We start from the raw sequence: 17641 nt of genomic DNA, 5'->3' as shown, positions 1-17641 counted from the left end.
GTTTCTGTAAAAGCTAGGCATTCTATTTACCCACCAAAACATACTACAGTGAGAATACTAAAAAGAGGGAAATGAGTGGCTGAGGTGCTTCCCCTGGCAGTAGTAGTGAGGAAACTGGTTCTGCAGGATTTAGTGGTCGTAGGGTCCTTGAAACTGGATGCAGGTTATGCCTGACTTTTTTTCCCCAAGGTAGCTGACCAAAACAGCCACAGTCCTCCAAACAGATAGTTGACTGAAAGATAGATATTTCTACAGCTACATCATCCCAGGTACAGAGCAGCCAGTTGTCTGTCAATGTTACTAATGCACCCCTTTTCTCCTCCTATTCCCTGAGGCTGTCCATGAACATTTTGCTGTTCCATACTCCCACATTCAGCTTAAACACATTCCAAAACCTGTAGTTAAAAGGATTTGTATAGCTTCAATATAGCCCTTGAAGTTGCATAAAAGGGCCCTCTCTGTGCTGTGTGTTACCTTTATAAAACATGTTGCCATTGGAACATGCTCCCCATAGCAGTGCCCAGATTCCTATGCCTCTTTTTTGACAACGTTTTTATTTTTAGTAGTCCCACAAAAGTAAACTAAATATTAATATTCGCCCCTCCCCCGCCCCTATAGGGGCTCAGTGAAAAGTTTGAATTTTCTGAATTTGGACGACATTTTGAGAAACTGTGAATTGAAACTAGACAGATGTGCTTATCCATACGCATAAGGGGCTTGGGAGTCCCCTATATCTCCCCACTACATTCTATGTCTCCAAGTACCTTTCTGTGCAGCCATCACAAGTACTATACATCTTAGTCATAAGCTCTGAGCCCAAACTATGAGTAACTTATCGTGTGTAACATAGCACTGGCAATCTTCTTTTCCTTTTTTAGTGTGGCTTACCACTATTTCTTGGGGCTCATAATATGAAAAAGCATATGGACATTTAGGGGAGACAGACTACACAGACACAAAAAGCAAGGGGCAACTGTTTATATTAAAAGTTTTGAGTATCCTTGCGCACAGCTGTACAGAAAAAAATGAGCAGACTAACTATACTTAGCAATATAATTTTTAAAAATATTAAAAGGTATATATATATCCCCAATTGTTTTCGTCTTGTATAGAGTAAGGAAAGGTTAGAACCCCCATCCGTTACATTTTGATGTCTGCATCCTGTTAGGGAAATTATACTGTCATTACAGACACAACAGGAAGTTATTGGAAGATTTACCCTTGACTCTCATTCTAGAACTAACTCTTACATTTTATATTTACCCTTGTTTGGCCCAGCAACCATGGCCACCAGGAAACTGTAAAACGGTGAATTTACCTGGCCGGGACACAGACAGCAATAAACACTCAACAGCGGTTCTAATCCTTCCCTACATTGTCCAAAACTAAAAAAAAAATTTTGACTACACATATACTTTAACAAATGTTTAAATCAAATCTCAGCACATGAAGAATTTGAAAGCTCTTCTGAAAGGATTTATGAGGGAGGTGTTTGATTAATCATCTAAGGTCAAATCTGACCTCCAGTGGAAGAGGAGCAAACCTGTTTTTCAGTCATAAGACCATTGCTTCTGTCTGCTGTCATCTCTGAACACACACAGAGATGAAGCCCTTATCTTTAATACTCCAACTTCATAATCAGCCCCTTGTAAATCTCTTTCCTGCAATGTATGTCAGAAAGGAATGCTGTTTTACACTTTTCCACTATCCAAATTATTTTATTTTAACTCACTATGGTGAGATCCTGATATAGCTGCCACTATGCATGTGCATATTTGACATTCTCATAAGTTTTTCTTTTTTGTAACATGTATGTGAAATGTTTCAACCCAGCCACCTTCTTGCACCTCACAATATTGTATTGATTTTTAAACTATATACTGTCTCTTTTTTGCACAAATATGAATTGACCTGATGTAAAACTGTCCTGATTTGTCATCCTATTATGATATTGCTAGGAAATTGTATGTGTTGTCACTTTTTAATTATTTGATTGCATTTGGTCAAGTGTCTTTTAGAAGAAACTGTTTCCCTGGGCTTTCTTAGTTTGATATATGTGTCAGATAAATGATAGACTCCTAAATACAGGTGTATTGATACGAGAAGCAGTTAATACACAAGAATGGAAAACTACAGACAGGTTTAGAGTCTCCTGTAGCGTTCTCTTCAAGAGGGAACACGAGCCACAGTCAGTCTACATCTCTGAAAAGGTTGGGATTTCTGAGGCCGCCTTCCAGTGCTGTCAAGGTCACCAGGATTAGGTTCACCGAACGGTCAGGGCGGTTTGAGTTACTGGCACCGCCTGCTGATTCCTTTGGTGATTTTTATCCATCTCTTACAGTGTGTGGGATGGGAAGATAACTCACCTAAGTCAGGGGATCTCTAAACTTCAACAGCATATTCAGGAATGTGGGAGGGTCTCCCTGCCCCCCTTCTTCCCTCATCTAAATAGCAGGTGAGTTTTTATTACCAGTAGTAATAAGACAATACAGCTCTTTCTGTCTCACGGTGTGTCCCTTCCTGTAAGCAACAACAAACAGGAGAAAAAGACTGCAAGAAAAAACAATAATTTCCTGTACTTTATTAAAGTTAGAGGCCAGAAGTGCTTTCTCTTTGGTGAATGTACTGCACAAGTTGCTAAGGACACTGTGAGCCCAAATAATTAAGCCTTGCAGGGGAGGGATAATAATTTTGGGCTTTGATGAGTGATACGTCTGTGATGCCAGCGATCCTGGGAACGGACAGATTTCCTTTTGGTAAGTGAGACTCCAGTCTAATGACTAGGCCTTGACAAGGCCAAGGGAAACTCGCAGATCCCATGGGCTCTGTTTACAAAGCTTCTGAAAAGTTGCATCTAGACCATTAAAGTTTTATCAAGTGTTAATCAAGTATCTGATGCACGCTGCATTGCCAGGTTTAATATTGCTGTTTTGAAGGCTTAGAAAAGCACTATACCAGAAACTCAGTGTAATACTCATTTAATAGTCTCAACAGCCATCCTTATTGCAAAGTTTGTAGCTACAAGAGAGTTGTTGTGTAACCTAGAATGATCTAGGTACTATTTTGTATGAGTAACAATAATTGGATTGGTTATTACATTACTTGGTGTCATTGGCTTTGAAGCAGCTGGTATGCTTACGACAAGTATTTTGATCATCTCCACATCCCACCATACTGGCATCACATCCTAGATGAGAGATGATCACTACCGAAACACTGGAAATATACATGTGCACATTCTTAAGACCAAGAAGTAGGCCATAAACAACAATGCCAACTCAATCATATTGGAGAGCAACTCAGAATTTGAAGAACATTTCCAACTGAGCCAATCCAACTGCCATTTTATCTGTTGTATATTTCATATCACATATGCTGTTTGGGTCTTGTGTATGGTTAGTATTACACAACTCTCAGCAAAAAAGCATGGGTACTCTAAAAATCACAAACTATCATAAAACACCTCCATTAGACCAGCAACAGCTAAAACTGAGAGCCATATTTTTACCATAATATATATATATACAGTATATATTACTGAACTGTAATTGTGGGTAGGAAGATGGGGTGATACTGGTTCATATTAACTAGATACAGCATATTATTATCTGCCACTGGTTCCCGAGCCTACACAGGGAGGTAATAGCAGGCTGCCATGCACATAGCTGTTCAGGTAATTGGTTTATATATCTAGAAGCTGTAGTAGCAATCTCAGCACAGACAGACTAGCAGTAAAGCCAGTTCCTTAAGGCGATTTCCTTTGTCTTTCAATTGCTTGCACATCCATGAGAGATACAGGGGAAGAATGAGAGAGAAAGTGAGAGAGGGTAAGACGGAGAGAGAAGGAAATGTTAATTTGTGAATTAATAGCTTTTCTCAGCGGAATTGTAAATTCAAATGTCACCTAACATGACACTCTAGCTGGCCTGCCATAGAAGCAGTGACAAGATACCACACTTTTTTCTACCCCCCACCCCAAACCCTCCATAAGACACAAGAGATGGACTATATGCCATGCTTTATACCCACACATGGATAAAATGTGTTTGATGCAGCCAATGGCCGGCAACATCATCAAACCTGAATAATGTTGCCAGGGTGGCAAACAAGCCAAAAGCAATGAGCCTGTAGAATATCAGGTCAATGTGTACCGCACAGCTAAGAAAGAGTTAAATGGGCTGCTCGGTAAGAAGAAGCATTTCTGTAAGACCGTAAAGACAAAAGGGTGGCATAGGGAGAAGGATTGTGCCAGTGCCAGGGAGACAGACGGACAGTGAGAATGCCAGAGGGACAGACAGCTGCTGCAAGTGTCACAGACATAAATACTGAGGGATAAACATTTAGACATATGAGAGTGTGTGCTAAATTGTGTGTAAATAATTGTTCTTTTTTTCCCTAACACTGGGGGTTCAGAACTTCTATTTCCATTTCACAGGTTTTCAAATGAATCTCACTGTTCTGATTTGGGAGGTTCTCGAAGAAGGCGCTAGAACAAGGAGATATCATCAATCGCAGCTCTTGCTATCATTGTAGTCAGCAAAATGGCTGACAGTGCATATTTGCTTTTAAAATCAGTTTAATGATTCAACTAGGCGGTTATAATTAACCAGCTCTGTACTGAGGAGGTTCACACTATTCACACAGGCTTGGCAAAGGCGTGTATTTTTGACATTCTACTTAATAGTTTAAAAAAAAATATAGAGAGAGGCCTGTGGCTCACAAGGTCATCTTGGCCTGCCTGGGCTTATTCATCAACTGTGTGAATGAGTCTTCCTGGAACATTATGACTCTGTGCTTTTGATTACATATAATAATTACTTATCATACTCACTTGCTATATACTTGTGGTTTATCTGCAACTGACAGGTACATGCTCTTCCTTTATTAATAATACATGAGTGCAATTTTTTATGTCAGTACTTTTCATTTCTTCTTGTCTCTATTTCTTACATCACAATTAATAAAAACTATAGATGATTAGCTATACACATGTACACAGGCAGTAATGGGATCTCAGTAAAGAATTCAAGATACAACACACCAGTGAACTTAGGATAAGAACAAAGAATATTTGAGATTGAGATATAGTTTCAAGGGGTGAAACTTTCCATCACAAAGCTCATTTTTTAAAAGAGTTAAGTCAATCAAGTTTTGTGACTGGCTGTCAATGGGTGAAAGGGGGTATTTTAGATATTTCTAAATGCCCCTAGAAAGGCTTTATCTTTAGCGAACCATGTTACATTTAGTAGCTACTCTAAACCAATTGAATCTACTTGTGTCTGCCAGCTGTCTTAACTGAGCATTATTGTATGTTTTGAATATTCCCTTCAAACCTTAAAAGGTAGCTATTTTATTGGGGTGGGAGGTAGAAAGTCAGAAATCTCTCTAAGAAATGGAAAAGAAGATATCTGCTGATCCTTGAATCAGCTGCTTGAGTGCTGGGACCTGCTGTGATCCTTGTCTGCAGGTATGAGCAGCACACATGCAATGCTGTGATCCTATCTGCTGAACGAAGTAACAGTAAGTGTTAGGCCCACTTACAGAGGGGCTTTCCAATAAGTGAAAAATGCCCCAAATGTGATCACCAGAACCATGATTACTGAGGTACCCATTATTGAGCTCTAGACTTTCAAAAATGGCCTGAAAATCACAAGCAGGGCTGTATATTTGAAGTCTACGCCCATCCTCTACTTTTGAAATGAATGTTTTGTATGTCATTTCTGTATGTTCAGAAAAATACAACAAGATAAGAAAATGTAATTCTTTTTAGTCAGTAAATATTACATTACATTGATATTAAGTGCCGGTTTCCACTAGCGCGACTTGCTGTGCGACTTGACATATGTCAAGTCGCACAGCAAGTCAAAGGCCATTGATTTCAATTCGGCCCGTTTCCACTGCCGCAACTTAAGTTGCGGCAACTTCAAAAGTAGATCGTGCACTACTTTTTAGCCGGCTTCAGTGCGACTTCCCTCTATAATGAGGGACAAGTTGTACTGAAAGCCGCAGTTTACTTTCGCTACGAAGTCGTGCTAGAAGTAGCACATCTTCGTAGCCGCGGCAGTGGAAACGGAGGCTTAATGCTTGCCAAGCACAGTTAAAGAGGACATACTGCTGCGGATAGCTTGAGAGCAAACATGTAGAAGCAAATTAGTATTGAAGGGTAATGTATGGGTAAATCACAGTATTTACATCCAATTTTAAATTTGGGGCTCTCAAATGAGGCTCCTATTTCTCAAAGGAGGCTCCAGGTTTACTAGAAGTAAAACCCAGCAATATGTATGGTGCAGACTTGCTGCAGTGTGGCAAGGAGAGAACCAGCAAGGTGACAATGGGGGGCTGCCAGTTAAGTACTACCGTTCTAAGGTATGCATCCAAAAAGTGTTTTGATCTAAGGAGACCTATCAATAATATTCACAGAAATCAATGTCCTCATTGTATGTTTACTGTTCATTCATATTATTTCTAAGACACTATTCAGTGTATCTTTTAGTATACGGTCCCCATGAGAAGGTTTTAACAAAGAGACATGCTGATTTTAATATTTCCAAAGGTATGATAAGGGGGGAGCATGGAGGTGAAAGAGGCAGACTAGAGGAACACTGACAAGAACATCAGTGAGCTACAAATTGTGTTTAAGGCCAGAGGAGACAAAAAGAACAGATTTTTTTTTCAAATCCAATGGGATGAAGTGTTTATGCCAGATGTGGCAAAAGTGTGCCAGGGAGACATACAACAACATTGCAAGGAAAGAAGTGCCTGATGTAGCCAGACACCTTAAAGTATAGCCATTGCTATTAGAGCACAATGCCAATGAACAAAATGTATTGGGAAGTATATTTCCCACAGAAAAAATGTCACAAGTGCATTATGGAGCCTTTATACGTGAGATTTTAGAAGCAGCATAAAAATAAAGTGCTTTAATGTAATCAAAGCTTAAAGAGGCACTGATGGTTTGTCAACTTAGGACAGAATGATAGAGTCTGTAAAAATCCCCCCTCAACCCCATGACCCACAGATATTTACTTTTCCTGTGATCCCTCCATTATCCTTTCTCTATCGCAACCTAAGGAATGTCACCCCTGTGTCATGTGACAAAGCTTGGACCCAACAATTGGCCGCTAGATCTGTTGACTGACACTGGATGATGGTCACATGCTCCCCAATTCCAGGAAGTAGTGTGTATTTTTGTGCTGACTTAACTAGAGTCAGAGGCAATGTGGTACAGTTGGAGGGATGAATATCAAGGGGTCAGGAAGGGGGTAGTTTTACAGACAATGTTAATTTGCCTCTTGAAGCTGTGGGTATAAAAACCTGAACATTTTCTATTGCTGGCTTGTTTTTTAAAGGTGCACAACCCAGGGCTCTTATCTTGAATAAGCAGGTGGCCAATAATGACTGTGTTAACATGCTTTTTCCAGATCTGGAAAACAATATCAGGGTGACAGCCAGAATCTGCACCTTTAAAATGTAATTTAGCAATGGCAGCTCCCATATTTTTGTCTTCATTAGTTCATTTTAAAGAGGTCTAAATATAAAAACAACATTATAACAGACTTTTATTTCTTCTTCCCAGCATGCAGCTCTCTCCTTGTGGCCTGAATGGTCTTAGGCCATTTATGGTATAGCTTGCTATGGTGTTTTATACACAGCTGAGAAGAGAGTCAGTTTTGAAGCCTGTTCACACATGAGGAACAAAAAGACTTACAGTATTTATAGAGTGGTTTCAGTGTGATGAAAAGGTATCCTTGGAGGTCACCTGTCACTACACTTCACTTGTATACAGAGTGCACCCAGACACACTTTAGAATTACATTTTCACAGTGTATTGTATGTAAATGCAAACCTTTGAACTGGACCATTAAATAAAATGACCAGATACAAATGCAGTCATCTTTCCGTGTTTCTCTGTACTGGGCCTCCCAGATATAAACAAAACTGCATGATGTACTGTACAATTAATGCCAGGTTTTATTTAAGATGTTGAATTAAAAGAGATTTCTGGTTTCCTTTGATCCCTCTGTGCAGTAGCATGTAGGAATATTCTACATCTCACAGCTCTGGGTTTTTACTGGTACTGGATATTATATCTGCAAAATTAATTACTATTTTATAAACATTTTATCCCCTTAGTAAGATCTCAGTCCACTAAGTGAATGTAAACCTGAATGGAATCATGGTCTCGTTACTGAAAGAGGACTGTTAGGGGAGGGAGTTTATAGCACATGACAGAGCCACCAATAGATAGGACTGGCAACCTAGGCTGGAACTTCCCCATAACAGGAGATCTTTAGTGTTGCATGATAGGTGCTCTTTAAATACTGTAAGCCAGTACAACTAATTACCATATCTTTAACAGGCCTACAGTATTTGAAAAGCTCTGAAAAAGCCTGTTGTCCAAATCTGAAGCATCAGTTCCAGTTGACTGCAACTGCATTATAAACTATGCTTATTTATCTCTAGTGGAACTAAGAAGACTCCAGAGATGTCTAGGGGGTTAAACTTACTGAATATGTTGCACAAAGGCAGTATATAATTTTAGGCGCACTATAAAAATTGAAAACCAGAATGTAAAAATAAAACCTCATAGCCCGGCTCTTTGTAACCTGTCAACACAGCAAAAATCTAACAAATCTATAAAGAGGAAAAAAATTGCCTGAAATGATGCTGCTTCAGTCAGTTATAATAACTCCAACAATATACCAAGCTGGTTGTAAATCCAAGAATAAGGCATAAAACCCGAAACATCATGAAAATAATAATAAATTTGTTACACGGCCCAGCCAGAGCATGCCACCAAATTCTCATTTTAACCCGGTCACTGTCGAATAATCATTTCCCTCTAGAATGTGATTAAATGCCGTTTATTTAAGATATCTCCCTGTGCTTGTTTCTGTTTAACAGTGGAATCTGGGAAAATGTACAAAGGAGAATTACTTGGCTGATTTCCCTTAACTCTTTCAATAAACAAGGGAGAATAGAAGCGTTCAGACCTCTGTTTCTCGCATATAGCTGGTGCTGTGAATCACTCTACTGCCTTCACCCAACCAGAGAGTTTGGCTACATCATCCTGACACATAATTATCTCCACTCTTCTTAATCATCCGTGCCGCTGCAACTGTGTAATGAAAGCAGCAACAAAGATGACAGAGTAGAGGAGGACTTCTCACCTTATATAGGATGGCCAAACAGCATTTGTACTACCGACAATGCATCTATATTCACAGAGATTTATACATTTTTGCTTGGAGTCCTGACGGAAAATAAATAAACAAACTATCGCCCTCACTTTGTTTAGTTCTGGCTTGGATTTCATGTTTTATATACTGCACCAAAGATGTTTAACCCCTGCACCATATCCACACAGATGGTGTTCATCTGCAGACCATTGAAGATAGGCTGCGCTATGGGGCAGCCATTGTGAATATAATACTTAGTGCACATAAGTAATGTTTGTGACTGCTAGCCAGTGATGGAGATTAAGGATAGACTTTTGCAGTAATATTCTAGTGTACTGTACGCTAGGACTGTAGACTGGAGCAGATCCTGAAACATATTGGGAGCAAACAAAGCTTCTGTGACATATGAGGAAACCTAAGATTACGTATTTTACCATGTTAAAGTAATTTCAACGTAAGTATGTAATTCCATGTGTAGTTTTAACCTATTCATTTAAGTGGTTCAACAGTGCCTTATCTTTTCATGGCCTCTTTGTCACAGCCAAATGATAACCTTAACTGAACTAGGGTTTTAAATTAAACTAACTTTAGATGAAAATCACCCAACCATTACCTCTCCTCATTGCAGGCACAGGTTGTCTAAGTCAGTGTTTCTCAACCTTTTTTTTAGTCAAGGCACCCTTTAAAATTGCACACAATCTCGAGGCACCCCATTCTAAAATGTAAAAAACTAAACTAATAGTTTTGCATAATGTAGCAACATCCACATGCACAGGACACTCAACATTAGTGGTAAATTAAGCTTCCAAAGCAAATACATCTTAGCACACTGGTACTGATTAGTATTCCAATGTGTCTCTTCTTCCTTGCTTCTCTCCCTCACTCAGCTAATGTGACCCTGGTGCTGAAGGAGAGGGGCAGGTGCCCAATGTACTCCTTATCAACCGATGACATCATTGGTTGTTAGGACACTGGCGGCTGGAAGGCTGTCATGGTGCACAATGAAAACCTGTGGCTTTGTGTAACTAATAGGCAGGCTTGATCCACCCACTGGCTTGTATACAGTTTTTGGGACATTTCTGGGGAATTTTGCCAAGGCACCCCTGAAGACACCTGAAGGCACCCTGGTTGAAAAAGACTGGTCTAAGTCATGTGATGGAGTCGTTCAAATCCACTGCAATAGGAACAGTAGGAAGAGAACACTAGAAGAAGTTTTGAGCACTGGATCTGCAGAAAGCCTTACTTTTCATATGATCAAACTTTTGTTAACATAAAAACAAGTGGAACTCCAATAGGCCAAATCTGACACACCCGCTGATTTTGTCCAATTGTAACAAGCCTCAGACACAAACCCAATGGCCTACTATTCAAAGTTCATCAGTTCCCAGGTCTTCAATTGTTATTTTATCAGGGACAAAGCTTAACCCGGTAAATCAATTAACTTAGCACTACTACCAGATTAGCAGTCTGGCATTTGTGAGAAGGACCAGTAAATCTGTAAATCTGTGAGCTGGTGAAAGCTCCTGTGGACTACTTGACCTTAGAAAAATCTCATATTTAAACATTTTTTTAAGAGTTATAGACCATAGACCCACAACAGAACTGAAACAGAACTTCAGTACTGGACTTGTCAAAATGTAGTAATGTACAAAATAAATGGGCTGGTGTACTTAATGTACCTTGGCTGCTTTTTAGTATTCCAAGTCTGTCCCTGTGCAACATGTGTGCACGATGGCTTGTATCCATATTGCCTGTGTGCAGAAAAAAACCCAATCTTTCGCTTAGAGCTGTAACATCCAAATTACCTACACAATGCATAATGAAAAACATATATCTTTAGTTATGGATACAACTTCTGCCGGCTCATTACATCATTTATGATGACTTTCAGGAGGTTCTTTTTCTGTATCATGTCACACTCCCTCCCCTATTTTCTTTCTTTCTCTAGTTCACCTTTCTTCTTACTTCTATTCATATAGCCTGAGCAAACTGCAACTTGCATATTGTAACATTTTGAATTGGTCAGTAAAACAATAGTGCAAAAAGCATAAATATCCAACAACATATTGCATAAAAGCACCAATGCCTCTTAAAATCAGTTAAAACAGCATACTGGTTTGTAGATGACTTCTGAACGGAGGTCATTTATAATGGTCAAGAGCAGCTTAGTAAAAAAAAGCATCCTCAGAAAACTCTTAAATTTAAGTAAGTACTTTTGTATATTAAGGCTAATATAAAGGCAATATAGGTATGCAGAAAATTAGTTTGAAAAGGTAGCTAGTATGGACTTGATCAATTAGCACAGTACTTTGTATGTTCTAATATGAGATTCCATTTTAAGAGTTTTAACCAAGAGGTGCCTTAATGTTCACGGGAGTATTAAAAAAGATATAAATAAATAAATATATATATATATATATATATATATATATATATATATATATATCAGAAGCTGTTGGCTTCTTATAAATGACCTCAAGTGAATGAAATATGATCAATAAAATAACATTTACCACTTATTTACACTATGCACAATCTACATAACTTCCAGAAAAATCACCAGGACTACATTGGCATGCAAAAAGTTGACTGTCTTTGCAAACAAACAAATAAAAAGTTAAGAATTTAAGGTTAAACATCTACAATGTTCTGTGATCTATGGCCATCTGCCAGGCTGGTCTCTAGATGCGTTTTAAAAACACATTGAACATTACTATTCTATATACTGCAATTACTGTTATTGTCAAATAGGGTTTGATTTACAAAATAACTCTGATTCTGTTTTAATATTGAAAAGTATATATATATAATTATAAATGTGTGGTGGTAACAGTGCTGTCTCTAGCATAACTGGCTGTGCTTTAGGAGCAGAAGGGCAGTGTATAAAGGCTACAACTGATCTGTTTGTTATTAGAGCAGCTGGTATGCATGGGCTTGAAATTAGACCCTATTTGTAAGAGATACAGAATAAAGATCTCTCTTTTTCCCTACCTTCATCGCGTTTCCTTTTTTCACCATTTGAACGAGGTATACCCAGGATCCCATTTATGGAATAAGAGCCTACGGGATCATTGGAGGCGCTGGACACAGGTGGAGATGCTGTACTGGGAACTGAACAAAATGAGAAAGGACATGTAAGCTTGTGAGGAGATATCTACTGTGGATTCCTCCTTATGAATCAAAATGTAAGGAAAAATCTTCTGTGAAACCCCTATAGGAGTTACTAAAACCATTCTAAAGTGTAGATGTAATGCCTACTCAGAGGAGGCAACCATCATAGGACATCAGCCTGCGTTTACTATGTGGCTGACATTGTGCCACTGATACCAGGAACACCCAGGTTACTGCAAAATGGGCTCATTGTCTAGTGGCTCATTACAAAAAAAAAAACATGTTTGCTTTTACTAGAATATATATAGATAGTACAAGTATGTATTCAATTTAATTGTTTAAATGCATTTATGAAACAAATAAAAGTAGGACTTTTCAACATTAAAGTACATTCGTAAAATAGACAACTTTAGTAAACTAAAATCCATTTGATTTGGTTGTTGCACTTTGCAAATCATCCATGATCATTGCTCTAACATACTAAAGTGTACATAAACCCTAAAAATGTTCTTTTCTTATTTGTTCCCTTTGATCTGTTTATTATACCAGTGGAAGTATTTTGTTAAATATTTTTCACGAGGGCAAAAAACCTGTTGATCATGTCAGAAATTCAGAGCTGTCCTGTGACCTCTGCAGATTTTCTGTGTTATCTTGGATTACAGAATAAATGGCATTTATGGTGTAGAGATCTGGGAGTGGTTGAGTAGTTTAGCTGGGCAAGGCTGGCAAAACTCAGTTTACAAAAATGCTGTGTGTTTTCAGCCCACAATAGAGTTTAAAACCGAGTGTATTTCTGACAGATCAATAGATATTTTTTTGCACTTGCAGGTCCTTTGGAGGTTTTAGAAATGGGAAATGTGCATGTATTGCAGATATCCACTGCAAAAGGTTTTTTTTTAATTATATTATTTTGCTTTCACAAAAGCTTTAAATAAGACCAACATTGGAGAGTATAAAATACATATGGAGAGTATAACAGACTATCTATCTATCTATCTATCTATCTATCTATCTATCTATCTATCTATCTATCTATCTATCTATCTATCTGTCTGTCTGTCTGTCTGTCTGTCTGTCTGTCTGTCTGTCTGTCTATCTATCTATCTATCTATCTATCTATCTATCTATCTATCTATCTATCTATCTATCCAGTGTTGGGCCCTTACTTATTGTCAGAAGTATAAATTACATAATTCAATTTTTGAAGACATAGATTTGAATATTGCTAATCATTACATAACAATAACATAGCACTGTATATTAGCTTATATTAGTATTTACTGTTATTTTGATAGTAGAACATTCTATTGTAATTGTCTATGCAATATTGTATTTTGCGGTTATATCATCTAACAAAAGATGCAAAGCATGTGGTATCCCTTGAGCTAAAACCATATAATTGTTTTGAGTGGGATTATCTTAGCTCTTACATAGCTCATAGAAACTACAACACAATTTTCAGATCTAGCTAACAAAACATCAATCTACAAGTCAGCTTCTATAACACATTTATAATAATCAATGGTTGTTCAGTGGTAGGTTAACCGTAACCTTTTTTTCTATCTTTTTACCAGTCATACTTCAAAACTCACAATTTTTGCAACTCCCTAGGAAATAACGGGATAGAAGAATTCAAATTTAGGTAGTAAAGTGTTAGTAGGAACCTCAAAGAAAAAAATGTAGCATTGGAAGAAGCTTGGAATAGAATTCTACCAAATTATGCTGGATAAACAGCAAGTCTTTTTTTGACCAAATAATTGGTATAAATTCTTAGAATATATGGGGCAACTGAACAGGATCTACCATCTGGTAGACATTTGGTTAAAAAAAGGTACTATTCTCCATGGCAACCAATCAACTATGTATGTATGTATTTGTTTTTACCTTGCATTGGGAAAAAAAGAAAAATTAGAGAAAGAATGTCTATTTTTTCCGTACCATTTTTGTATGCTGTGCATTATTTTTGTAAAATAAAAAGTTGACAAAAACAATTGGAGCAAGGTATTTTTCCAAATATTATCAGATGTGGTATGTAATATATTAAGAAACAATATATCTTATACAGTAAGTGTATTTCAAAAAGTTTGCCAATTTTATGTATTTAGTTTTTGCCTTCTAGAAAGTGTACATAATCCAAATTTTAATATAAAAAGTGTGATGATAGAAATGAGTGAGATATGGTGACTGAATTACCGATAGTGTGCCCTGGTGCGCTTACTGGCGTTCCAGATCCATCTGGTGTCGGGTGAAATGGCTGCTGTACTTTTGTTCGGATAATTCTAGAAGAGAAGGTGAACAAGCAAGATTTTATTATGCCCTCTTCCAGGAAATGTAAAAACACACCATACATGACTTGCCCTACACAACTCAAAAACCTGCCTATGAATGCGTAACTCTTGCACTCGCCAAAAGATTTTGAATAGATTATTACACAACAGATTTTCACGCACAAATTGTTTGAAAATGAATACCGGTGACAAGTGTTGGTCTTTAAAATATTACTAATGACTTGGGACATGATTACAGTGCAAGCAGATTCACGTTGCTACTTCTTATTAAGCCATAACAGGCTTTTGTAGACAATGAAGCTGTAAAACAAGCTGTGAAAATTAAGTCAACTTGTGCTTTGTTAACAGTCTGTATAATATATAGAAGCCTACATGTGTGAAAAACATGGCTAATTGATAATCATTATGAAAACCCAAAATGCAAAAGATTTTCTTTTTAATAAAATGAATAGAGTATCTTCTTGTTTTATCAAAGGTAAAGCCAGCAATGTCATATCATTCATTCATAATAAATGTTTCTACTTGTTATATCAGTGATATTTTAGATTGTAAGCTCTAATAAGCAGGGCCCTCTGATTCCTACTGTATTAAAGTGTATTGTACTTGTACTATCTACCCTCAAGTTGTAAAGTGCTGTGTAAACTGTCAGCGCTATATAAATCCTATATAAGAATAATAATAATAACAGTATCAACCTGACAAATGTTCAGATTATGAACTCTTAAAATTATGGGAATGCATGCTGCTTCCAACTTTGCACACAAAAATACTAACTTGCTAGAGGCTAGAAAGTTACATTATTTTGCTACTATAAGCAATATACAATGTAATTAAATATGAAGAAAACAAAACATCCCTGCATCAGACCCCCTTAGTGCCGGTTCACACTTCTGCGATGCGGGAATGCTGCGAATATGCAGCGTGTTCCTGCATCACATCCGCACATCTGCCAGTTCACACTGCCATATGCGATACGCAGAGGGTGTCTATTAAAAGTTAACAATACCCCCAGTTGCGATCGCATATCGCAGTGCGATCTGCAAGTATGCACAGAATCCAAACGCACAAGTGTGAACCACTGTGCGATCCGATTCTACTGCGGCTCAAAAAAAGCCTCATGTGCGTGTTTGGTGCGGATACAGTGCGAATTCAGCCATACAAAGTGTATGGCTGAACTCGCATCCGCACATCAGATCATATGTAATTAGGAGCAGTGCGCTCCGAATTACATGCAATCTCCGCAAACGCGGAAGTGTGAACTTAGTGTAAAATGTAGATAGGTCCTCACTTTCCAATCTCCCTTCATTAGTAATAACACAGTTGCCTTTGTTCTGATGGATTGAGGCAGTCCTCCCAAACATAGTAAGGTACACAGATAACTAATTTTCATGAATAGATAATCCATGATATCAGAGACATATGAGACTGAGGCCAATGGCCTCTGCAAAATAATAGGATTGATTTTATAAAGAGGTAGAGACTTTTCATTTAGCAAAGTGTATATTCACTTACATATTTGTATGTAAACTGAATGTTAGTAACTAACCTGTGTTTACCTTTAACACCCAACAATATGACAGGGAAATGGAAAAAAAAACAAGACTTTTGTTAACTCATAATCAGCTAGATGAAATTAATGCAGTTTAAGTGCCAGTCCACATTAGTGCGATGCAAGAACCAGCGTGATTCCAGTGCTGGTTCCTGCATTGCATAGGTCTCGCAGGCAATTTACACTGCCCTATGTGAACCGCTGTGGGTGTCAATAGAAAGTCAATGACATCCGCATATCAGCTCAGATATCGCAATGCAAACTGTCAAATGGTGCAGGAATCGGATAGCATAGGTGTGAACACCGTTGCGATCCAGTTCTGGTGCGGACCAAAATAAGGGTCCTGCACCATTTTGGTCCGAATGTGATGCAAATTCAGCCATACGATCTGTATGGCTGAATTTACATCGCACAGACATCGCATGTGATCTCCACAGCAATGCGATGCAAATCACATGCAATGTCTGGCATCGAGCTAGTGTGAACCTGCACTTACCTTACTTACTAAGCTCAGTGAATATTCACTGAGAACAGTCTGATCTTTTATTAAATCAACCCCATGTCTCATTGTTCTTGCTTTTATGTAAACCAGAAGGATTACATTTAGTGAACTCCATTCAGAGTTTCAAGTAGAAAATGTCTTTAAAATACCACATGTAATAGGTAAGGTGAAACCCACTGCAAGGTTTTAAGCCTTAAGCTAGGAAAACACAAATAGCATACTCATGCCAGGCTAATAGAAATCAAATAGATTCCTCCATCCATGCTAAACAACAATAATGGAGAAATCTTTCCTGCCTGCTGTTATATTCAGACAGCATGCATCTGCAGCTCTTGAATACCTGCATTTGATTGGTTGCAGTCACTGTTTTGCCAACAATATTCTACCCAGCACCTTTGAGTTTTTATTTGAGGGTTTTCATGCACAGTGGTATTGTATGGTAGGCTTTATTTCATATGACCCTTTTGAGCAACTTGAACTAATCCCTACTATGTTAAGTTTTTAAAGTTTTATCTACAATGTTTTGATTTCACTTTGGTTTATTGTATAGTCCTCACCTTTTTTTACATGTATATTTAGTGTGTGAAACCTCTCCATAGTATTTCAGCTCTATATTGGTCCAGCATACAATTTAGTTGTGTGCGTAGTTTTCTCAGTGTTTCCTCAATGTATTCCTTTGATGTAATACCATTGTTTAGTTAATGATCGGTGACTTGCATTGACACAAACACACAAACATACACACCTAAATAGCTGTGGTAGAGCTTTAACACAGTGCTCCATAAACTCTACTTATCATTTGCTTAGCTGTTCTTACAATGTACACACCAAGTTTTAACATCTTAGTTTCTGTCACAATAATGTACATCTGGTTAATTAAACAATGCAACTGATATCAACTGATATCAATTTATATAATCCCTTTATGTACTCTAGTCCTTAAATAAATATCCACCTGCAACTCAAAACTATTGACCACAAAAACATATACTGTCCTTGTGTATTCCCACTA

General features: G+C 37.8%; 1 protein-coding gene across 17 annotated transcripts in view; it reads right to left on the bottom strand.

The window, feature by feature from the left end:
* Positions 1–17641, bottom strand: part of PAX2 (paired box 2) — an 80436-nt gene that overhangs the window by 41535 nt on the left and 21260 nt on the right. For 8 of the 17 annotated variants that reach the window (XM_082268193.1, XM_082268183.1, XM_082268192.1 and 5 more), the window contains exons 4-6: positions 14484–14569; positions 12171–12290; positions 10859–10984 (exon numbers count right to left, since the gene is read on the bottom strand). In XM_082268193.1, coding sequence (XP_082124319.1) covers positions 10859–10984; positions 12171–12290; positions 14484–14569 — 332 coding nt within the window. The remainder of the gene's footprint in view (positions 1–10858; positions 10985–12170; positions 12291–14483; positions 14570–17641) is intronic. The other 9 variants (XM_082268191.1, XM_082268196.1, XM_082268199.1 and 6 more) reach the window with 2 other exon arrangements.

Source organism: Pelophylax lessonae (assembly GCF_965119305.1).
Source record: "Pelophylax lessonae genome assembly, chromosome: 9".
Taxonomy (NCBI): domain Eukaryota; kingdom Metazoa; phylum Chordata; class Amphibia; order Anura; family Ranidae; genus Pelophylax; species Pelophylax lessonae.
The sequence above is the reverse complement of the archived record's forward strand: the minus strand, read 5'-3'. Positions and strand labels throughout refer to the sequence as shown.